The sequence below is a fragment of the Nelumbo lutea genome, chromosome 4 (assembly GCF_056320005.1).
Source record: "Nelumbo lutea isolate HS-2025 chromosome 4, American lotus-T2T, whole genome shotgun sequence".
Lineage (NCBI taxonomy): Eukaryota > Viridiplantae > Streptophyta > Magnoliopsida > Proteales > Nelumbonaceae > Nelumbo > Nelumbo lutea.
The window spans coordinates 800,651-825,993 of record NC_142687.1 but is presented as its reverse complement, the minus strand read 5'-3'; the positions used below and the strand labels follow the sequence as shown (position 1 = coordinate 825,993).

At 39.1% G+C, this 25,343-nt stretch overlaps 1 protein-coding gene across 6 annotated transcripts in view; it reads right to left on the bottom strand.

Annotated features, from left to right (window-relative positions):
- The window catches only part of ASHR2 (ASH1-related protein 2), a 33,665-nt gene extending 12,992 nt beyond the window's left edge, over positions 1–20,673 (bottom strand). For 2 of the 6 annotated variants that reach the window (XR_016112786.1, XM_088983803.1), the window contains exon 1: positions 19,422–20,673. Coding sequence is in view for 3 of the 6 variants with exons in the window: in XM_088983803.1 (XP_088839929.1) it covers positions 19,452–20,561 (1,110 nt within the window). In the remaining 3 variants the exon portion in view is untranslated. Of the gene's footprint in view, positions 1–59; positions 622–3,731; positions 4,152–19,107; positions 19,283–19,421 lie in introns of those variants that run through there. The other 4 variants (XR_016112787.1, XR_016112785.1, XM_088983804.1 and 1 more) reach the window with 4 other exon arrangements.
- Between the last annotated feature and the right edge of the window lie 4,670 nt (positions 20,674–25,343).

The following is a 25,343-nucleotide window of genomic DNA, read 5'->3' as shown; positions in this document are numbered from 1 at the left end:
AAACTAAAAATATTAAGATAATCAAATATTGTATTAATTATTAAATCAATGTTATTTACATGGTGCTTTAGTCTTCCTCTGGGAAATAGCCATATCAAAACCAAAAATGCCTTCTGCATTCTTGTACTTGGATATTTCATCAATGATTACACTTCTCTTGTTCTTGTCCTTCTCAAGCATCTCAATTACTTTAAAAAGCCCCATCATAACCTCTTCATCTGTTTCAAGTCTCTCTTGATCATCATAATAAAATTGAGGGTTTAAAAAGTAACCAACTGCATGCAATGGTTGGTGGAGTTGGCATTCCCACCTCTTATCAATAATTTCAAAAATTTCATATTTTTCTTTCCTTCCACCAAATGCCTTGTCAATGGCCTCCTTTGCTCGATCCATAGCCTCATAAATGTAATCCATGTAAGGCCTGTTTTCACGATCCACCAACCTTAATACACAAACAAGAGGGCCACACACTTTAAGAGTAAAGATGACATTATTCCAAAATGTGGGCATCATGATTGTCTCCCCTATTCTTTTCCCTTTTGCTTCTTTTATCCATTTGCTATCACTTCATTCCTTTGAGTTGAATAAACCTCTCAAATTCCTTTTTTGTTTGTATATACTCTACAATGTGAGAAAGGAAGTAGCAAAACAGGTTTTTGATGGCCTAATCAATCTTTGATTTGTGAACTTCCTCATCAGGTTCAATAAACCTGGATGGTTATAGATATAACCCGTAAGTGCAATTTCCCTTTCAATTGTTCTCTTCACAGTAGGCAACTTTCCAATGTCTTCCAAATTCAAGTCTAAGCGATGGACAGCGCACGGTGTCCATGTCAGATGAGGATGCTTTGCCATCAAAAATTTCCCTAATAATACAAGAAAACAATTCAAGAAATAAGAATTAAGAAATGTGACTCTAACATGTCAAAAGACTAAAGTTAAATAGAAATAATAACAAAGTATAAAACCGGCTAGGACATAATTTGATGCGTTGTTAGTTGTTTTCACTGTAGCTACTGTAGCTACTGTAGCTACAGTAATCCGAACCAGTAAGGAGACGAGGAAAGAGAAGAGAAGAAGAAGAAGATGAAAGAACTGTCGAACTTGATAGCTAAACCCTATCAGTCGACCTCTTAATAGTGATTAGGCTTCTAATTAAATGTACAAGGACTAAACTGCCCCTACTTAAGTATGGGACAGAGAACCTCTAATAAGACTGTCACATAAGCTCATAACTTAACCAAGGTGAGATGACTAATCTACCCTTATTCGGCCAACTCTAACACTCCCCCTCAAGATGGAGAATATATATCATATAATCCCAGCTTGTTACATATATAATTCACTCTCCCTGAGCTTAAGGCTTTTGTAAACAAATCTGCCCACTGATCACCTGAGCTTACATGTTCTGTGCTTATCTCTCTAATAAGAACCTTCTCCCTCACAAAGTGGCAATCAATCTCTATGTGCTTTGTTCTCTCATGAAAAACAGGGTTGGATGAGATATGGAGCGCAACTTGATTGTCACAGTACAACTTCATAGGTTTATCCATGTGGAACCCGATTTCTTGTAGGAGATTCCTCAACCACACTAATTCACATGTAGTGTGTGCCATGGCTCTGTACTGGGCTTCAGCACTGCTTCTAGCCACAACCATCTGCTTTTTACTCTTCCACACCACAAGATTTCCTCCAAGAAATGTGTAGTAACCTGTAGTAGATCTTCTATCAGACACAGAGAGCCCGCCCAATCTGCATCCGTGTACCCAACTACTACAAGTTTTCCTCCTGGTTTATACAATAGCCCACGACCTGGAGCTCCCTTCAAATATCTTACAATTCTAAGAACTACATCCCAGTGAGATATACGAGGGTTCTGCATAAATTGGCTCACCACACTGACTACAAAGGAGATGTTTGGTCTCGTGATAGTCAAATAATTCAGCTTCCCCACTAATCGTCTATACCTTCCAGGATCATCAAATATTCCCCCTGTATCACCGCTCAACTTAACATTTGGTTCCATAGGAGTCTCAGCCGGTTTTGCACCTAACAGTCCTGTTTCGTCCAATAGATCGAGAACATACTTTCTTTGGCACAGGTTTATACCTTGTCTTGATCTAGCAACTTCTATACCCAAGAAATACTTCAATGTCCCAAGGTCTTTTGTTTGAAAATGATTTTGCAAAAAGACCTTGAGTTTGTCAATCCCTAATTTGTCACTGCCAGTTATGACAATATCATCCACATAGACCACTAATAAAATCTTTCCAGCTTCTGAGTCATAGTTGAACACTGAGTGATCAACCTGGCATTGTTTCATTCCAAAATTCTTCACCACTTCACTAAACTTCCCGAACCAAGCACGAGGCGATTGTTTCAACCCATAAATTGCCTTTTTCAGTCTGCACACCTTACCAGCCTCCCCCTGAGCAACAAACCCAGGTGGTTGCTCCATATATACCTCCTCTATAAGGTCACCATGAAGGAAGGCATTTTTTATGTCAAGTTGAAATAAGGGCCAATCATACATAACTGCCAGGGAAATTAACAGACGGACAGAGCTAATCTTAGCCACTAGAGAGAAGGTCTCCATATAGTCCACTCCATACAACTGTGAATACCCTTTAGCAACAAGTCTGGCTTTCAGACACTCCACACTACCATCTGGCAAGTATTTAACATTATACACCCATTTACAACCCACAACATGCTTACCAGGGAGAAGAATAGTGAGCTCCCACGTGTGAGTATGTTGAAGAGAAGAGAGTTCCTCCTCCATTGCTTGCCTCCACCCAGGTGAACTAAGAGCCTCTTGGACATTATTAGGTATGGAAATAGATGACAATAGTGAAACAAACTGGCGATGTGAGGCGGAAAGGCGAGATACTGAAACAAAATTGGAAATGGGATGGAGAATAGAACTACATTTACCTTTCCATAAGGCAATGGGTAGGTCAAGTCCTGAAGGTTCAGCAACAGGAGCAACGACAGGATCCACGGACAAGGTAGAAGCTAGAGGAGGGGCCGGTGTCATTCAACGTGTATACACTTGCCGAATTGGTGGTCGTTCAGTAGGGATCTGCACTGGATGAGATGACGAGTCAACTCCAACAGGAACACCCGGAACGGGATCACTGACCGGAAGAGGAAGAGGAAGTAAAGGTGGAGACGAAGATGCTTCAATTCCTGAGAAGAAGGGAACAGACTCAAAAAATGTGACATCAGGACAGACATAGCACTTCCGAGTAATGGGATTGTAACACTTGTACCCTTTTTGAGTTCGAGAGTAGCCAAGAAAGACACACTTAATGGAGCGTGCATCCAACTTGTCTATTCCAGGACTCAGATTGTGAACAAAGCACACAGCCAAGGATACGAGGTGTTAATGGAAAGGGAGACAAGATGGGAAACAAGATAGAGAAGGGAGACCGACCATGAAGAATAAAGGATGGCATCCGATTAATGAGGAAACACGCAGTAAGTACAACATCACTCCAAAACCATTTAGGAACACTCATATGATGAAGAATAGACCGAGCTGTTTCAAGGAGATGACGGTTCTTCCATTCAGCCACCCCATTTTGTTGAGTGGATGCACAAGAAGTTTGATGAATGATGCCATGCTGTTCTAAATACTGTTGAAAGGAAGTTAGAAAATATTCGCGACCATTATCTGAACGAAGAACTTTGATTGGAACACCAAATTGTGTACGTATTTCAGCATGAAATTTTTGAAAAATGGAAAATAATTCACTCCTTTCTTTCATTAAATAAATCCATGTCATTCTTGAACAATCATCAATAAAAGTGACAAAATACTTATAACCATTATAAGACTCTATTTTGATTGGGCCCCAAACATCTAAATGAACCAAAGCAAAAGGACTCAACATACGACTTTCAACTCTAGGATTGAAGGAAACACGACGATGTTTCCCAAACTGACACGACTCACACTGTAACACTGACAAATGACTCAAAAACGGAACTAGTATCTTGAGTGCCTTGAGAGAAGGATGTCCCAGTCGACAATGCCACTGTAGAGGAGTGAGTGAAATCTGAAGTGCAACTGACGATCCACCACCGTCAAGGTAATACAATCCACCAGCTTCATGCCCCCCACCAATCTTCTTCCCCGTCCTGAGATCCTGAAAAACACAAGAAGGGAAAAAAGTAACAGAGCAGTTAAGAGTCTTGGTTAATTTACTAACAGATATAAGATTAAATGGAAACTTAGGAACATATAGAATAGATGATAAAGAAAGAGAAGCCATGTCAACATTGCCAACACCACAGATGGGAAAGGAGGAACCATTGGCAAGGGTAACAGTTTGAGATGTGGAAGTTTCAGAGAGAGAAGAGAACACACCTGGAGTCCCGGTCATGTGATCAGAGGCTCCAGAGTCAATAATCCAAGGAGAGGTTTTAGATGACAGGCAAGCTATACCTGAGTGGGCAAGAGTAGCAGTAGTGTGCTGTGAAGTGGACTGAAGGAACCGCTCATACTCATCACGCGGTACACTCACCATCTCCCTTCCGGAAACAGATGTAGATGTGGAAGGAGTTAGGTCTGCATGTTGATTATCACTGACATCAACCCCACCAGCAATAGCATGATTGGCCCATTTAGAGGGAGGACGACCATGAAGATCATAACAGAAATTTACGGAATGTCCTTCCCTGCCACAGTGGGTACACTTCCTTGTAGAGCTGCCTTTTTCTTTGCCACGGCCTCCCCCTGAGTCACGACCACCACCACGGCCAAATATGGAACCACCACGACCTCCTCGGGAGGCATGTCCTCCCCCTTTCGTACCATGTCCACCTCCTCTGGCTATTACAAAAGCTGATCTATCAGACTGTGTGGGATTCTCTATCTGTCCCAAAGAAATCCTGCGGAGCCGAGCAAACACTTCCTCAAGTGTAGGAAGGGTAGAGCCCCCCAATATTTGGGCTCTAACTAGTTCATACTCTGATTTCAACCCCACTAAGAACCTTGTAACATCTAGTTGCTCCCTCTGTTGTTGTTGAACTTTAACATCTGGAGTGAGAGGATGATAGACATTGAGTTCATTTCTGAGGTTCTTCATACTGGCATAGTACTCTTCTAGGGTTTTATTTCCTTGTTGCAGACCAAAGTACTCTTGATAGAGCTGATATACCCTTGTAGTATTATCTTGCCCAGAATACAGCTTCTTGGCATGTTCCCATATGTCCTTAGTTGTATCTAAGAACATGAAGTTGGCACTTATTTTGGGTTCCATACTGTTCCATAGCCATGTCATGATTTGAGCATCCTCCTGTTACCAATCATCAAACCCTGGACAGTCAGCTGGTGGTTTATCTTCTTTCACATGCTTCACTTTTCTCTTTGCCTTGAGAAAAACTTCCACCGACTTGGCCCATGGAACATAGTTCTCACCATTCAGTTTAATTGAGGTCATTTGTACACCTAGATAGTCAGAGGAAACCACCACACTAGGTTTCTGATCACTACAACCATCTCCCATTGCTGCCATGATACTCTTTCAATGTTGCCTCTAATCTGAATTCCCAATCACCAACTAAGTGCTACTGTCAAGAGTTTGATGTTCCAGAACCTACAGCAGTCCCTAAACACAATGATAGATACACACGCCTTTGTTCTTATCCACACCACTATTGATTTCACAAAAAAAAAGCACAGACTACACCGACATTAACTCAGCACTTACTAACCACATGTAAGCTCATTTACAACTACTCAACAAAAACTCAACTAGCTGTCACACCACTACTGCTATCAAGAGTTTGTGCATTACAAGCACCACTACAACTACTCAACAAAAACTCAACTTTCTGCCACACCACTACTGCTGTCAAGAGTTCGTGCATTACAAGCACCACCACACAGCCATAGCTGTCACACACAATACATACCTGTTTTAACGCTTTTAAGAGGGCACCACAAGACCAACAAAAAAAAAAAAAAAACTCAACTAGTACCATTGCATTACACCTTGCACCATTCGGCCACCTACAGTAGCAGCCCTTACACCATTTGGTCACTGTAAACACAGCCTGTTCTTGGAATTTTTCCAAGAACTAGGGCAACAACCAACTTAGTTTTCTAGGTTCTGATCAGTCCTCTCAAGTTCTTGAAGATTTTCAACCCAGAAATACCAACAGCACACAGAGGAGAGATAACCAACCTTCGTTTGAGAGCTTCAGCCAACCATTCACTGCTGAAGTTGTTTTCTTAGGAAAGAAGGTTCTGTGCACCAGAAAAAAAACTGTGATGTTTCAGGCCTGGGACGAATCACTTTTCTCCATTAACAGCCCAGAGAAGAAAAGGAGAGAACTGAAGCACGAACTGAAGTTGTCACGAACTGAAACAGGTCACGAACTGAAGTTGTCACGCTCTGATACCATGTTTTCGCTGTAGCTACTGTAGCTACTGTAGTCCGAACCAGTAAGGAGAAGAGGAAAGAGAAGAGAAGAAGAAGAAGATGAAAGAACTGTCAAACTTGATAGCTAAACCCTATCAGTCGACCTCTTAATAGTGATTAGGCTTCTAATTAAATGTACAAGGACTAAACTGCCCTTACTTAAGTATGGGACAGAGAACCTCTAATAAGACTGCCACATAAGCTCATAACTTAACCAAGGTGAGATGACTAATCTACCCTTATTCGGCCAACTCTAACATTAGTAATAACTTGGAGAACACTTTTCTCACCGATTCTCACCACCATCTTGTCAAGCAATATAAATAACCTCTCAGTTGTTTTTACTTCACTTGAAGCATCAATGCTCTCTATAAACATTGTCCCCGCACGGCTATGGACCAAAAAATTTATGAAGGTCCTATCCTTTCTATTTGTCCACCCATCAGACATAAGAGAGCAGCCCCATTTTTCCCAAAACTCATTATGGTGCTGAAGCAATATTTTGTATAATCAACCTCCTTCAAGAAAGGAATTCGCAACTCATAGTAACTTGGGATTTTTAATCCCGGACCAAATTGCCCTATTGCCTCTACCATTGCTTCAAAACTTTTCAAGCATACGGTATTCAAGAGAATACCAGCTTGATAAAACCATCTAGCAATGCGTATGCATACTTGCTCTCTCCCTTTTATTATACGCATCACTAATAGTGGTTTGCTTCATTTTTTTTGTTTTCTTCTTAAATTCACAATTTCTTCTAGGCTTGGAGTAGGAAAAAATTTATCCAAAGGCCCCTTTTGCCTTCTTGTGGGGGACTGTTTAGAACTTCTTTTTGAACCTGAAGCAGAAGGAATGTGATCACCACCACCAACACCAAGAACTTCCACCATGTCCCCCGTCTTATACTCATCTTCAATTATGTTTTCAAAATCAGGAATTCTGCCCTCTTGACTTCCAACTATGTCCTCTTTCATTGATTTTTTTTCTATGCATGTATGCTAACATCTCTTCTTTCACCTCTTTCGAGCATTTAGGATAGACTTTTACATTTCTTCTTCCACCAATCAAATGCTCCTTTGCTCTATAGATCCCTCCATTTGTCATTTTGCCACAAAATTTGCAAGTGACAGAATTTGTATTCTTTGGATCTTGCAAATAACAATATTTCTAACTCGGGTCTTTCCTATTGCTTTCTTGAGTATTGTCGGACTTGTCTCCCATCTCTTTACTCGGTTGGCAAAATTTCCTATTGGCAAATAACAAATTACAATTTGCAACTATCAATACTCATATTTGTGCACCTATCTTTGAAAATAAATAAACTATTCTAGTTCTGCTTGATAATAACAGAAATAAATAAACTATCTTATTTGATAATGAGAAAAACCGGATTGTTTTAACTCACTAAGAAGCAAGACTGCAATTCTGCAAGTATGCAAGTCTTTGTGGAAACTATAAAGAAGAATGGGCAATTTTAATGATAAAAAACTAAAAAACAATGGGGTGGACTATGAAGCCCCAATTTTAATGAGAAAAACTGAAAACAAAAGGGGCGGATCCCCTGTTTTTATGATAAAAACTGAAAAGCAATATGTTTCAATTAGAAAAACTGAAAAAAAAAAATAGGGTGGATCCCCTGCCTTTATGATAACAACTGAAAAATAATGGGGCAGAGCCCCTGCTTTAATGAGAAAAACTGAAAAAAAGGGGCGGATCCCCTGTTTTTATGACAAAAACTGGAAAAACAAATGGGGCATAGCCCCTGTTTCTGTGCAACAAACAAGACTGCGAGAAAGAAGAAGAAGAAGAAGAAGAAGAAGAAGAAGAAGAAGAGAGGGCAGAGCCCCTCTCTTACTGATAAAACTGAAGAAGAAGAAGAAGATGATAAGAGAGGGCGGAGCCCCTGTTTTACTGAGAAAATTCGAAAAAAATAAAAGGGGCAGAGCCCCTGTTTTTATGCATGTTTTGTACGAAGAAGAAGAAGAGGCTCAAGAAGAAAAAATACGGCAGAGACCCTGTTTCAGCCTAGATTGCCAACTGCCATAGGAAGAAGAACAAAACAAAATACATAACATGCCTAATAGGCTGATACTGTAGCTTTGTTCGATTTGGGCTTGGAGTCTTGGACGAACTTGAGCTTCAATGAGCTTCAGCTTCCTCTGGTTTGTCTTCTGGAGTGCTAACTTTTGGACGAAGGAAGTCTTCCCTCCAAACTTTCTTTTCTTTTTTTTTTTTTTTGATAAATGAGTGAAATTTTATTAAACTAGCAAATAAGAGTTACACGCAACTCGTGGAAAGGCACAAGATGCAACATTTCCTTTAAAGCTAATTACAGAATTATAAGTACAAAAGAAATTACACTAAAGCCCAAAATAAAGTATCCCGAGAAACCCCTTGTTTTGCAAGTGAATCAACCAATGAATTTGCTGATCTGCCTACCCACTTAACTCTGATTGTCATATTCCTTGTTAACCATTTAACCTTTTTGAGAAGATCTCTAAAACCCCAAATCACAGTGTCTAGATCCTTCAGCCAACCCACTATCACATGGGAATCCCCTTCAATAATCAGATGCTCTATGCTTACCTGATTTGCAAGCTGTATTCCTTGTACAGCAGCCAGTAATTCGGCCCTTAAGAGTCTCCCACACCTGCTGAACCCGAGTACAAAGACATCAGTTACTATCTTTGTTTCTCAGCACTCCTCTTATGCCTGAAGGTCCTGGATTTCCTCGGCTACTTCCATCAAAGTTCAGCTTGATAAACTCCTCCCCCGGTGGCATCCATTCAACCCCATGTCTATCCTTCCTGGTAGAAGTATTAGCCATTGCTAACCAACTTCTCCATAGGGTCATCAAAAAAGTATGCATCAAAGATCTTCAGAGTTTTCAGCCACTGAATTGCCCTTGTCAAAATACATTCTTTAACTTCCAAGAAGCTCATTTCTTTTTCACAAAAGATTCCAATGTTCCTTTCTTCCCAAACTGTCCACAGCAAAGTTGCTCTTATGCACTTCCACATAATTCTCCCTCTCTTTGTGTGCCATTCAAAAATAGACGGACTAAACAACAAACTAGTATCAGATGGCAGGTTCCACCTACACTCAAACAACATAAGAATCCAATTCCATAAAGCTGTAGCAAAGAAGCAAGAGATTGGTAAGTGGTGACAGTCCTCATTCTGAGATTTACAAAGAACACACCAATTAGGGGATAAGCACCATTTTGGTCTTCTCTTTTGTAGGTTTTCAAAGGTTTTAGTCTTACCATAATAAACTTCCCAACAAAAAACAACAGTCTTTGGGGGAATGGGCCTACTCCAAAATTCTTTAATTGGGAAATTCTGAGGTGCAGAAGTGGAACAAAGGGACTTTAAGAAAGAGGAGCAAGTGAACAAACCTTTCAGGTTAGGGGTCCAAATTCTTGTGTCGGGTTTGAGGGGATCTAAACAAATAAGCTCAAGTAAAGACAATAAATTTGAAACACAAGCACTTTCATCATCACGTAACTCTCTACGAAAACCAAAATCCTAGTTTAGGGCCACAGAAGATTCTGAATAGGAAATAAAACTAGAAAGCGGCTCTTCCTTATAAAGGGAAAGAGAGTAAAGAGAGGGAAAAAGGTCTTTAAGAGGTTGGTTGCCCACCCAAATGTCTTCCCAAAAAAGAACATTGTGTCCAGAATTAACATTATACCTGACCAGATTGAGAAAATGGGGTATAATTCCGTGAATGGCCTTCCAGGGTGTTGCAAGAGTTGCCCGTCAAGATACCCCGGCATCCCAACCATTCTATAAACAGCCATGAATACTATTCACCACCTTGTGCCACAACCTCTTTCTCTCTAATGGCCATCTCCAAAGCCAGTTCCCTAGTAAAGCTTCATTCTTAAGAACTAGATTTCCCAATCCTAATCCCCCTTCTTCCTTACTCCTACTGACTATCTCCCACCTAATCAAGTGATCCTTCTTCTCTTCCCTTGGCTCCCACAAGAAATCCCTCATCACCTTTTCTAGCTTCTTGGCTTCCCTTAAGGGTATCTTAAATATAGAAAGAAAATAAACTGGAAGACTAGCAAGTGTCGCCCTAATCAAGGTCACTCTACCCCCTATCGAAATGTAACTTTTTTTCTAAGCAGCCAGCCTCTTTTCAAACTTTTCCACAATTGGATACCAGAACCGACTTTCTTTTGGGTTAGCTCCTAACGGAAGGCCCAAGTAGGTTAAAGGCTAATCAGATATGAAACACTCTATAGAACCTGCTATAGCCTCTGCCTCTCAATCTTCCAAATTGATTCCCACCACACAACTTTTGTCAAAATTAATCGATAGGTTTGAAGCAGACTCAAAGAATTTAATAAGATCTTTTAGGTTCCTCACTCTCCCTAAATCTCTCTCTTCACAAAAGATGATGATATCATCAGCAAACTGAAGATGAGTCACTGTGACATTATTCCTGCCTATCCTCCAACCTTTTATTAGCCATTCCCTATCTGCTTTAGAAATCATTCTACTGAGCACATCTGCCAAAAGTGTGAACAAAAAGAGGGAAAGAGGATCTCCTTGTCTGAGCCCTCTACATCCTGGGAAGAAGTCCTTGACCCCTCCATTAACTAGAACTAAAAATTAGCAAGATGTTATGCATCCGCTCACCCACCTACACCTTCTATCCCCAAATCCACATTTCCTTAGCACTTCTAATAGAAAATCCCAATCCACTAAGTCATAGGCCTTCTCAATGTCCAACTTACAAATAAAACCTTGATTGTCGAATCTCCTCATTTCCTCCACACATTTATTTGCTATAAGGATCTGATCTATAATTTGCCTATCTTGGACAAAAGCACCTTGGGTTTGAGTAATGAGAGACAGAAGGACCTTTTTAATCCTTAAAGAATGCACTTTTGCCACAATCTTATAGATGTTGGTCACCAAACTAATCGGCTTGAAATCTTTAGGGTGTTTAGCATCTGATCTCTTTGGAATGAGAGCTAAGAACATGGCATTAACTCCACAACTAATCACATGGTTGTTTTCAAACTCCCTAAAGACCTCAAACAAATCTTCTTTAATAATGTCCCAACACTCTTGATAGAAAACCATGGTAAAAATATCTAGTCCAGGAGCCTTTGACCTGTCCATAGAGAAGACAGCTTGTCTTATCTCTTCCTCTTCAAAGTCTCCTCCCAACCGAGCTGCCTCACCAACTGATAAACCTAGCCAATCTAGATCTTCCACTCTCACCCTTTTCTCCAGCGGCCTACTCAAAATGGATTTGAAGTGAGTTACAAAGCAATTGGCTATCTCCTCTTGTGACTCAATTTCTACTCCTTTAACCTCAATCTTGGTCACAAAATTTTTTCTCCTTCTCCCATTGATCATAGCGTGAAAGAACTTGGTATTCCCATCCCCTTCTTTGGTCCATTGATGCCTAGATTTTTGCCTCCAAGATATCTCTTCCCTCAATAGGACCTCTTCCAAATCCTTCTTCAACTTCCATCTCAATTCTCTTTCCAGTGCACTCATGGTCCTTTGATGTTCCTTTAAATCTAAATCCTCAATTTGGGCTGTCAATCTGGCTTTTAACTCTTCCAATCCCCCAAATCCCTCTCTATTCCTATCTCTTATTTTGGATCTCAGACTCCTTAATTTCTTGTGGAATCTAACCCCTTCCTTTCTTTTCTTTTTTTTCTTTTGGTTGTTTTGTCAAAGACCCTGCCGATTCACCTTCCTTTTTTTCTAAGTTTCCTATTTTGTGTTTTTTTAATATAATTTCGAATCCTATTTTAAGTTGAATTGTGTAAACAACTAAACATCATCCAAGCGCTCGCCTAGCCTGAGGCACATGCCTAGGCGCAAAGGCGAGCGCCTGTTCAAGGTTTGTGCGCCTTAGCCTAGGCAAGGCACCCAGCTTGGAAAGCACATTACCTCTATGCCTAGGCGCACCTAAGGCACGCCTTTTAAAACACTGACCTATCATAAGCAACTAGGACACATAATAACTGAGTGTCCTACTCAGCTACCTAAAGCAAATGAATGGTTCAAAGAAAAACCAACACAAAGCCTATCAGACTACTATGAAAGGGTCAAAACTCAAAAGATGATACAATTTCTCCTCCCATCACTTCCTATTCAATTAAGAGTACCGAGGAGAAGATGTGGAAATTGATATCTACAACCATTTCTTTTTGCATTTTCAACCATTGGTCTATTTGGTGAGTTAGCTTAGTATTGTTCTTTTCCCAGTTATCTTTGGATAATCAGTTTTGATGCCTCTATCACATGACAAGGGAACATTCTGTTTGTCTCTTAAACCTCAATCTTTCAACAAACATATCATTATTGTTAATGGTGAAATCACCCAAGCATAGGGAATTGGACTATAAGAGGAGAATCACCCAAGCAAGTGTCCTCTCAAAAGAGGACTCCATTACCACATCCTACATCAAATCTAGCGAAGTTCAAGAAAGTAGGGAGTACCTCATAATGGATTTCCAAGGTGAAGCTAAAGAAGCAAGAGATGAGACCTTTGCATCCCAACCATTGTCCAAAGCACCATGAATACTTACCATGACTCTGCCACAATCTATACCTTTCTAGAGGCAAGTGCCACAACCACTTCCTAAGCAAATTTTTTTGAGGATTAGGTCACTTATCCCCAACCCACCTTAATCCTTAGATCTACACGCCAATTATACTTCACCAAATGGTCCTTTCTATCCTTCCTCGATTTCCATAATCCCTTGTGTATTTCTCTAATTTCATTGCTACTGTTACCATAATATGGAAGGTGGGTGAAAAATAGATAGGAAGGTTGGCCATTGTAGACTTAGATCAACATAATCCTTCCTCCCAAAGGACTTTTTAAGTAGAACTTTAATAAACAATGCTCACCAAATGCCAATACTATACTTTTAAACAACTTTTTAAATTGGACTTTGTAAAAAATCCAATAAGTTACCTAACTGCAATGCCAAATGCAACCTAAATAACCAACCATCCCATTACCTGATCTCCTTTCCCATTGTACTCTAGTAGTCATATCTGAGCTCACATCGTCTTTCCCTGCCAATGATAATCAACCACGTCACAATGAAAGTTCACCCACACCAACATCATCGCACACCGCCACTGCAATCAAGCCACCATAGTTAGTCTGTGGCAACAGCCGGAGTCTTCCGCGACTACCGCTATTTCTCTGAGAGTTCATTTCCACAACAACGGTTATCAGAAAAATCTGAGGTTTAAGTTTCATTGGAATTTACATAAACTGGATTAGGATTTGGAGGAGTAGGAGACAAGAGTGATTGTTGGGCCCCTAGTGTTTTAGAAGAGAGGAAGGAAATGGTATGACGAACATGTTGATAGGTTTCTTTTCATGATTCTTTCATCGTTGGGATTGATTTTTTCTGATTGTAATGATGGGAGGATCCAAGCGGTGGAGACCATGGAAGAAGAGCTTACGGAGGTGACAGGTGATTGTGACAATGATGTAAGAACATCCAATTCAAAAAATCCCAGCTTAAAATTTTGTCATTCAATAACAGTCTGCAAGGTTTTGTCCTGTTAAGTCTTAACGATATCTAGATTACACTATAAAGATAAAAAATATGATGAATTGACCTTTTGATAATTGATACACAATGTCGCAAGAACAATTCTTTGTGGATTCTTCAAGTATTGTAATGAAAAGCAACTGACTGATGTATATAAGTAACTACATAAATTACCTTGTTGCAAGATTTTTAAAATCAAACCGGACAATGAACCAGTTAGGGGTCTGGTTCCCGGGTCAAACGGTCTGACCATTCGAACCAAACGGATGGCCCATTCTGACAAAAAAATAAAAATGGCCAAAACCGCTGAACGGTTCAACCACCCAGGTCAGCGGTTTGTTGAACACATCAACGTTTTTGGGCAAACTAACGGTTTTGGGGTAAAATGGAACCGATCACCTAACCGGTTCCCAGTTTTTCTGGTCCGACCGTCCGATCCGGTCCAATTTTGAAAACCATGCCTTGTTGTTACAGTGCCTCTAGTTTCTTTAGATGTGTTAACATCGGTATGGTTATATGCGACCTCAAAGTTCATCTCAATCATTGGGTAAGAGTCCCAAGAGGGAGTTCAATTGAGCTAGACATAGTTGATTGAAAAGTCTTTTTTCTGAAAGAGACAAGGATAAGATCGAATGCAAAACTTACCACACCTTTACATCTTCAAATTACAAGTTTTAGGGAAAGCTTCTATTATTAGCAAGCCATGGAATATCATCTCCAATGTCCACCAACCAGTTATGCTCATATGTCAGAGAGAGAGAGAGAGAGAGAGAGAGAGACTCATAACTTTCTTCTTCCATCTATATACAAAAGATTCTTGCATCTATAAATCATTTAGTTTGCAAGGAATTTTAGAAGAAATGAAACAATTTTACAGTGTGAAATTTTTCTAGACAAGAAGATAAGAGGGAAAAAGGAAGAAAAATTGGAAAAAAAAAAGATGAAACAACTTCGAGCCAAAATAAGCACTGCTGAAATGAAAAGAAAAGGGAAAACTCGGCAGCCTCCTCATCTGTGATCATCAGGTTCATCATTGTTCACTTATTCTCTTTATAATTGATCCATCGTTGTTCTCTTCTATGATCATCAAGTTCATCAGTACTCTGATACAAACTCTCTTAGAAGGCAAAACAAAGAGTTGTGGTGGAAAGATTCCGGAAAGAATCATTGGTGGCTCTGAACATTGGCATTGAGCAATGAAAAGATTTTGAAAGCTTGCAACAGACGAACTCTTGTAGCTCAGCTCGCGAAGGTAGTGTTTTGGCAAGGGGAATGAGGGTGGTCAAGAAAGACTGGCTTTGCCACGGACGAACGATAGTGGCTTGATTGCAATGGCAGTGTGCGATGACATTGGTGCGGGCAAACTTCGTTTGAGAGAGTGCAGAACGAAAATGGAGAAGAGAAACTTGGAAAGTGGGATCCAAAGGGTGGTTAAACCAAAATTGATAAGTTTTGGAATCCAGACTGCTGTTAAGGTCTAAACTCCGTTACTTTTGAAATTTACAAAGAAGAGCGACATGGTTGATTATCATTGATCGGGACAGAAAAGTTTTTGTCCCCTAGGACAGACGATGTGAACTCGTACTAATCAGCCATTTAAATCTTTTCATTACTCCCCTGTATTTCCAGATCACTATATCCGGTTCTTTCACCCATCCAACTATCAATTTAGAGTCACCTTCAATTAACAACCTATCATGGTTTAACTTTCTAGCAATCTGTACTCCCTCCATTACTACTTGGAACTCAGCATACACCGAATCCCCTACTCTAACAGGACCTGAAAATAGATCAAGAACCTGCCCTTCAGTATTTTTTTTTTTTTAGATCAGCAAACCTGCCCTTCAGTATTCCTCAACACTCCTCCTATACCAGCCGGCCCCGGGTTCCATAGGCTGCTGCAATCAAAATTTTAACTTCATAAAGCCTTCTTCAGTGGGCATCCAAGGTACAGCAGGTTTATCTTTAACAGTAGAGCTTTTTTTTATCAGCAACACAAAATTAATTCATTAGATTTAAAAAGAGGTACAACAAAGATTTGTGGGCACAAAAACAAAGCCCACCCAGAAAATATTCACTATTTACAGAATTGCCCAGAACATGGTGTCCTTGAGTTCCTTGCTTTGCCAGACCATCAGCCAAACTGTTTGTAGACCTCCTAATCCATCTTATTTGGATCATCATATATTTGGAAATCTGCTTGAATCCCCTGAATTCATTCCTTAAATTCCATATGATTCCTTCCCCTTTTATTAACCAGCCCACAACTACTTTTGAATCACCTTCAATAATCAGCTTAGTAATCCCCATTTCTTTAGCTTTTCTACTCCATAGACATCTTTAACAGTAGAGCTACTTGCTACAAACCTCCAATTCTGCCATATATCATCAACAGAGTAGTCTAAAAACAAGTCTAAAGATATAACCCAAATTAAAGTGCTATTAACTATACATTCCCAAACTGCTTCTGTATTCCTTTATTTATCAAAGAGGGTATCAATCTGCAAGGGCACATTTCACCTGTTACCAAAAAGACTGAAAAGCTTTTTTCCAAAGACGTACAACAAAAGGGCACAAGATTAGTAGGTGGTAACAACTTCCTCTATTAGTGCTGCAAAGGGTACACCAGTTTGGGGAGATACAAAGGCTCTTCTTTGTAGGACATCCAGAGTGCTAGATTTCCCATGAAAAGGCTTCCCAACAAAAGGCACCGAACTTGGGAGGAATGGGTTTGGACCAAATTTCTTTAACAGGAAACGACCAAGGGATAGGGGATGAACACAAGGTGGAAAAGTATCGATCAAAAAAAAAAAAACACAAGGTGGAAAAGGAGGCATAAGAGAACAGTCCCTTAGTACAAGGAACCCAAATATGACCATCAAGCTTAGAATTATCCAAAAAGATGGTATCAAGGATTTGTAAAAGCAAGGCTGCTCGATCAAACTCATGGTCTCTTAAATCTCTCCTTAAACCCAAGTTCCAATCAATGATGGAACTTGGATGGGTTCCATCATCCAAGTTCCAATCAATGACAAGAAAGAAACAAAGCACTGGATGGGTTCCTTTTTGAATACAAAGATGGAGTATAAAGATGGAAATAAGTCTTTTAGGGTTGCATTGCCAATCCAAAGGTCCTCACAAAAAAGAACCATATCTCCAAACACAAATCATACTTGATAAGGCTTAAAAACTGAAGAAGAACTCCACTTATGGCCTTCCAAGGAGAAGTGATAGCAGATCGCAAAGATACCCCAGCATCCCACCCATTGCTTGCACTTCCATGAATGCTACTTATAACCTCATGCCACAGTCTCTCCCTCTCCAATGGCCATCTCCATAGCCATTTTCCTAGCAACGCTAAATGCTTCTTCCCTATATTACCTAAACCAAAACCCCCATGTTCCTTGCTATTACACACCAAGTCCAATTTAATCAAATGGTCATTCCTTCCCTCCCCAAGCCCCTACAAGAAGTCCCTCATCAATTTCTCTAATTTCAACATTTTCCTTTGTGGGATCCTAAAGATCGAGAGATAATCAACTAGCAGGTTTGCTAAGGTGGACTTTATCAAAGTAATTCTACTCCCAAGAAAAATGTAATTTCTTTTCCAAGTTGACAATCTTTTAGAACAACTTTCTACAATTGGCCCCTAAAACCTGCTTTCATGCAGGATATCTCCTAGGGGCATACCTAGGTATCTCATTGGCCATCGAGTGAAGACTAACCTAAACCTAGGGACTCCACTGCTGCAATCACTTCCTCCTCATCAAGATTTATCCCAAACACAACTTATTTCAAAGTTAATCTTCAATTTAGAAAGGTGTTCAACCAAAACCAATGTAATCACCCACATTAACTACCTTGCCTTCCTGGGATCACCACCCTCACAAAAGATTATTGTATCATCCACAGATTGTAAATGTGTTACTAATGTATCATATCTTCCTATCCTCCAACATCTAATAAATCCACCTTTATATGCTCTCAAGATAAATCTATTGAATGCATCTACAATCAAGGTAAAAAGGAAAGGACAGAGAAAGTCCCTAACTACACATTGACCAAACCCAAATAATGGCAAGTACTCAGACAAGCTTCAATCCAGCCACACCATCTTTCCCCAAACCCAAAACTTCTCATGGTATCCAAGAGAATGACCCAATCCACCATATCATAAGCTTTCTCCAAATGCAACGTACACACAAAGACCTTTTTTCTTCTTCTCTTAAAATCCTCCACACACCAATTACCTATTAGAATTTAATCAAAAATCTGTCTCCGTTGAATAAAAGCCCTTGGAATTGAGTCACTAACTTAGGGAGGGCTCATCTTAATATTAATGACAACACTTTGGCCATGATTTTATAGATGCTAGTCACAAAACTAATGGGTTCTCTCAGTTAAATGGCATCTCTTTTTCTGGGTATCAATGCTAGGAAAATAGAATTAATCCCTAGGCTAATTAAGTGTTCCTCAGCAAACCCCTTGAAAACTAACAACAAGTCAGATTTGATTATCCCCCAACAATCTTGATAAAAAGTCATTGTAAAACCATCCAGCCCTGATGCCTTAGATCTACCCAATTATTAGTGGACTTGGATGATGTTAGGTAACGATTATAAAACAATTATGGTCGTCAATATGGTGAGTACATCACCACAAATTGAAGTAGAGAATCCAAAGGTCTTAGTACTAGTTTGTTATCAGCAACAAAGAAAACTTATTCATTAATTTTAATTGAAAAGCAATGTTCAAACTTGAAAGAATTGGACCGGGCATAGAACTGGAAAAGAGAGAGGTCCACCAATCAAAGGTTTAACCAAGGTCGAACCGAAGGTTGAACAATGAAGACATGGCATATATGTATATATACTATAGGTCATATAAATACTACATATAATATAGTTTACAACTTTTACTATACTTAATGGTGGATGGATGGCAAGTTCCTTAATTTTTAAAGCAAATGACCAAGGTTCAAGTCTCTTAATTTACATTTTCTTTAACATATGTGTGTATTGTGTAATAAAGTACTAAATACGATAAAGAGTCATCAATTAACACAAGCAAAGATGTGGAATAGTGGTAATTAAGTGATACTAAAAAATTTAATTATTTAATGACCTGTGCGGTTTCATGAAACCGGGACCAGTTCACCCATTTTCCAGTTAAAACAGCTGACCAACCAGTTTTCACCGGGTTTTTAGCAATTGCGGTTATTGGGGTGTGACCGAACTGGCTAGGGCCCAATCACAGTTCAACCAGTCCAAAAGGCCAGTCTGGTCCGGTTTCCTAAACACTGTTGAAAAGAACATAACAATCAAAAAGCAATAAAATTATCACAACGTGATGCAATATGAAAACATGGCAGAAAAAAAAAAAAAAAAACAGTAATGGAAAAGCAAAGCATAGAAATGGAAACAAAACAATGCTTACACCTGCGGCAGGACTCAATCATCCATAACTTCTTAACATCCCTCTCCACCAACCGATTCCTCCTCCCTCAACCGCCCACAAGCATTGCACTCCATAACACCAGACACAACCCCTTCCTCCGAAGGTGGTAATGGTGCCAACGTCCCCCCGCAGTTATCTCGATCACACACATACCTCAGAAAGAAATAAGCATGAGGAAATTCAACTTCACCGCCCTCTCCATCGCCATCCTCATCCTCCTCCATCATCTCCTCCTCCCCAATCCCATCTTCCTCGTCATCTGACCAACTCACCTCCACCCTACACCGATCACACCCGCATTCAAACCCGTAGTCCTCCCTCAACCTAGTCTGCCTCTCTTTATACCTCCAATTCACCGGAAAATAGCTCAAACAAATCTCCCTCCCCTCCGGAACTTCATGAATCGCCCTCACAATAATGTCAGTATTGCCATCTCCAACACCATCCACATAGTCAAATCTACAAGCGTTCGGCAGGCAATCATGGTTAAAGAACGACGTATTCGGATAAATACCGTACGCCCTCACGGCCCGCTCCCCAGTTTCCTTAAACGGTTCCATCAACCCAAACGCGTTCGCTTTGTCCTTGGCCAGCAGAGCCGCCGTCATCTCGGGTGAGAACCCGGTAAGGCCCGGGGGAGGACCAAAAGAAGATATCAAGGAATGGAGGAAGAGAGTACGGGCGTCCAGAGACTCGGGAGGGTCTCCGTGAAGGGAGAGTAAGGCATGGAAGTCGGGAGCAGATAGAAGGGAAAGATTGTAGGCAGCGATAAGGAAGAAGACTTGAGTGTGGAGGTCAGGCGGAAGGGGGGGAGAGAGTGAAAGGGAAATGAGGGAGTGGCAGGACCATGGTGAGTGGGAGGAGGAGAGGGCAAGGGAGAGGCAGGAAGAGGAACAGAAGAGAGCGCAGTGGGAACAGGTGGGACAAGGGAAGGGGGACTGTGGAAGGAGGCGGAAGCAATGGGAGCAAAATTTGCAGAGGGAGGGGGTGGCGGAGTACAGGAGGACCGGAGAGTCTCGGAGGAGGACTTGACCTGGTTTTATGGGCTGCGTGGAGACCATGCCGCGGCCTTTGCCTGGTATTGAAACGAGTTTGACAATGGAGTTCGATGGCTGCAACATGATTTACCTACTGTCGTCGCCCAACGATTTCCTTGGAGGTTAGAGGCTTAGAGCAAGCCGCAAGGCGACTTCATTTGTAATGCAAGAAGCTCGGGAAAGAGAGACCTCTGTCGGGGGCGTGTTACGGCTGGTTGTAGGTAGGGCTGTCAATGGATTTGGTCTGGGTCGGGTCCAAACCAATCTCAAACCGATTATTAAACATTTTTAATTAATAAATTATTTATATATTAATAAATTAAACATTTTTAATTAATATTATCTTATATATTATTTATTAAATTTATTATTTCGAATATAAAATATGATAGAATTATAAGAAAATAAAAAAAATCTTATATATTTAATAAAATAATTGTTCTATGTCTTAATCGATTTAGAACAGACAAAAACTAGGGTTGACCCAATTATTAGTAGGACAAAATCATGGAATTATAAGTTTATAACTATCATAATCGGTTGAACTTGAATCCATCAGGAAAATCCGACCTATTAACAGCCCTAATTGTAGCCTAGACTTGGGAATTGGGATCAAAATCCCGCTACACCAGGTTGAGGGTGTTATGGGTTTGGACTTTGGGGATGTACTACCCGTTTGGGGAGGGGTTGTTATGGGCTACCCTACCCCTATTGTGTAGCTGAGCCAAAAAAAAAACAAGAAAAGAGAGAAAGAAGTGGAAATTGAAGCACGGATTTTTATAATGTGTAGCTGAGCCAAAAATAAATAAAAAGGAAAGAAAGAAGGGCCTACTTTCATTACAGTTATTTTATTTTATCATAAGGATTTTGTTAAGTGAAATTTAAGTAAAAAGAACCTTATAACATTCCCAAGTAAGCCAATCGGGTTTGGTCCAACCTAAACATAATTTTATTAATTTTTTATTTTATCATTTTTTAAATGTCATACATTAAAGAAAAATTAGAACTAAAAATTGCATTATTTTAATTTTGAATGGATATTAATTTTTACTATATTTTAGTATTTTCATTAATTTTACTAAGATATACAAATTTGTTAATTTCAAAATTTTATTAATTTTTTATATTGAATTTAAATGGATTTGAAATTATAGTTTTTACCAATAATAACAATTAAATAGTGGGGCCTAATGCATTACACGAGTTTGTGACATGGGTTTCACAAAGTTATGGCCTCCGAAAGTTTTCATACACATTAGTGTGCAACCCGACCCAGTCACTAGATCAAACGGGTCAATGATCTAATCGCCCAAGTTGGATGTTTTGACTAGAAATGTAACCGAATCGGATCGAATTTGAATCAGGGTTATCCGAATCCGGTCTGACACTGTTCATGTCAGATCTGATCCAATCCAAAAAACAGATCGGATCTGATAGGCCTCGAGTTGAATTCGAATTCTATCAGTAAGTTAGATCTTTGGGTCTAATCCAATCCGACTTGTTTTCTTTAAAAATACATTATTAAAAGAAAATTAAAATATACCAACTTAAATAAAGAAAAAAAAAGTACAAGTATTTTTTAATTATTTTCAACACATGTATACATGCTTTTATAAAAAATAAATAATATAACAAATTTATAAAAATACAATATATAATATAATCATAAACAAATAAAAAACATATATGTGTATTATATATATATATATATATATATATATATATATATATATATATATATACATATATATATATATATATGTTTATATAAATAAATATATAACATATATTGGATCGAATCTTTAGAGATCAAACAAGGGTGATCTGAATCCGATTCGATTTCTGATCAAATCATATTATCCGATTCAATATGAGATCTAAGCAGGGATGATTCGAATTCAACTAATAGGATTGGATCTCGGATCATATGGGACCATGATTCAATCCACTTGCATCCCTAGTTTTGACTAAGTCAATGTTTTTTACCAATTTCTAGGTTTTACTATAATTGAATCCAAGATCTTGGTCCAATGACTATTTGAATGATTCAACCAATTGGTTCAATGGTGGGTTGAAAACACTATTCAAAAGGTCTTTCTTCTTTATTATTGATCAAATTGATTGAAAAATGGATTATTAGCTTTGACAACCCTTGAACTTTGTAAAAGGCCAATTTCGACCTTAATGAATTAGAAAATACCATTTTTGACCCCCCCAAACATTGGTGAAAAAAAGGCAATTTGTAGACAAAAATACACAACATTTGAAATAACACCGAGGGATCCGTTAGATAATGAATAAAATAACAAAAGCATGTTTATGGAGCATTACTAAAGTTTGAAAATGTCACTTTAGAGCCCCAAATTCGAAAATAGGTCACTTTAATAAAGTTAATTAAGTAAATTACTTTAGGGTCTAATTAAAAGTCCCTAAACTATATAATTAAGCATTTAATTTACTTAATTAAGTTAATCAAGTAAAACAAATAAGTGAATCAAATTAATGAATCAAATTAAGCATTTAATTTACTTAATTAAGTAAATTAAGCAATTAAATAAGTGAATCAAATTAATTAAGGAAACGAAGTTAATTAATTAATTAAATAAACAAAGTTTAAAACCAACCCAAAATGGAACCACTTTAGCTATTGGTTTTTGGGTTAATGGTTTGATCATCCGATCCAAATGGATCAACCCACTACATTTTGAATATATGTAATTAAAATAAAAAAAAAAAGATTCAAAAGCCATTTACCAGATCAAACAGTTGAGTGGTTCGGGAAAAATTTTAGGCCAAATATAAAATGGAACACTTACTAATTTCCGTAGGTGTCAATTGGACGGATTTGGTCCAACCTAATCCAATCCAACGTGAATCCACTTATAAATGGACTGGACCCAATCCAGTCCATATCCAATACAAAACCAAATCCAATCCAATCTATTAAAATGTAAATGGATTGGATTGGATGCAATCCAAACCGAAAGAAATATAAAAAATTATATAAAAGCAATTTTAGCATTGAAAGAGCACTTTTGTAAAAGTACTTTATAAAAACATTTTCATAAAAGTGCTTTTACAAAAGCACTTTATTGAAAGTACTTCGACACTTTTCGAAAAGTACTTCCATAGACTTTTATAAAAGTACTTTTGTAGAAGTGTTATTGTAAAAGTACTTTCATAAAAGTGATTTCGTAAAACCACTTTTATAAAAATACTTTCGCAAGTGTTTTATAAAAGTGCTTTCATAAAAGTACTTTTGTAAAAGTGCTTTCGTAAAAGTTCTTTCATAAAAGTGATTTTCTAAAAGTGCTTTCGTAAAAGTGCTTTTATAAAAGTATTTCTATAAAAGTGCTTTTGTAAAAGTACTTCTGTAATTTTTTTTTGTAAAAGTGTTTTCGTGAAAAGTACTTTTGTAAAAGTAATTTTATGTTGTTTTCAGTTTTGATTGAATTCAAATTTGACAAGGATTTTACCTCATGATTGGATTATTGAAAATTTGGTTTAGGTCTAATTCAAACCAATAATAATATGGACTAAATTATTTTGGATTGGCCCGATCCAATAATTATAATGGACTGTCCAAATCCGATTTAATAAGGTTTGGATCGGATTGGATCTAAATCAAAACCAGTCGATTGACACCCCTCCTAGTTCCTAGGTCAAATGGTTCGACCGCTCAAGTGCTTGTGCTCCAACTACTCGCAGGGATAATGCTTATGTTCTAGCTTCTAGCACCCATATTGACTAACCAAGGCCAATGAGACACGATCCATTGGTACCTACAATAGGTCTTGTATGTGTCTCCTATGTGGAAGAATGTTCACTTTCTTCTGCACTCTTCTTTTTATCTAAAAGTAAGGAGTCTTCTTGATGGATCTCTCTAATATGTTTCATTTTAGAAGGGAAATTTCACGGCTTCAAGCTTCGGAATACAAAATGCATATGGAAAAGTTCTAGAATACAAAACGTCTCTCTCTAAGAAAATCTCAATGGCTCATGATTGGAAATTTGTAAAATGCACAATCGAAATAACAGATCACTGTACTTGCACTTGGACTATGTGTTCTGTTCGTAATGTTTGAGAGCAAAAAAACCTTCATGTTCGCCGGTGATGTATTCGACAAAAGAGGAAAGAAGAAAAAACTGAACCTATTCAATGGTGTTGGTGGTCGCCGGTGATGTCAGAACGAATGCCGGCGCCAGAAAAGGAAGTGGAGATGGAAGGGCGCTGAACAGGAGTGCCTGGAAGTCGAGAGAGAAGGATGAGCGGGAATAGGGGCTTTTGAGTTTTTTTGGAAAATTCCTGATCATTACTCTGTACTTTTGCTCCAGTGACGATTTGATTTTCCAACTTTAAAATGAAACAATCTGTTATGAATATCACGTGACAGTATCCCTTCCGGCAGCGTATTGGCCAGATAGACACATGGCAACTGGGGGTTACCTGCCTGCTGCAGCGACAATAACGGGGGCGGAACAGCCAGTGTATCTAATTCCAACACTGGGTAGCGTGTATCATGCACCAAATGGGCGCTCAATAACATGTCAAATAGGCCAAAATTACTACACGATGCCAAGAGTGGTTCCAGAGGTTTATAGGAAAGCACCACCACCCGTCTACAGTGTGGGTGCACCAGCGGCAGCAGCACCTGCAATAGCGGCACAAGCGAAGGTCGGGGCGTATGCAGAAGGTGGGGTTGGAATGATAAGGTCAGCAGAAATGGCGGACGCAGGTTATACGTAGATCGCCTATGATGGCGCGGGGAGGCAAATGTACTAGCGCAGCCAGGTGTAGTGCCCCAATATCAGACAATGGCGGCTGGTTTGATATTGTGCGGTGGACATGGCGTCTCTCTCTCTTCC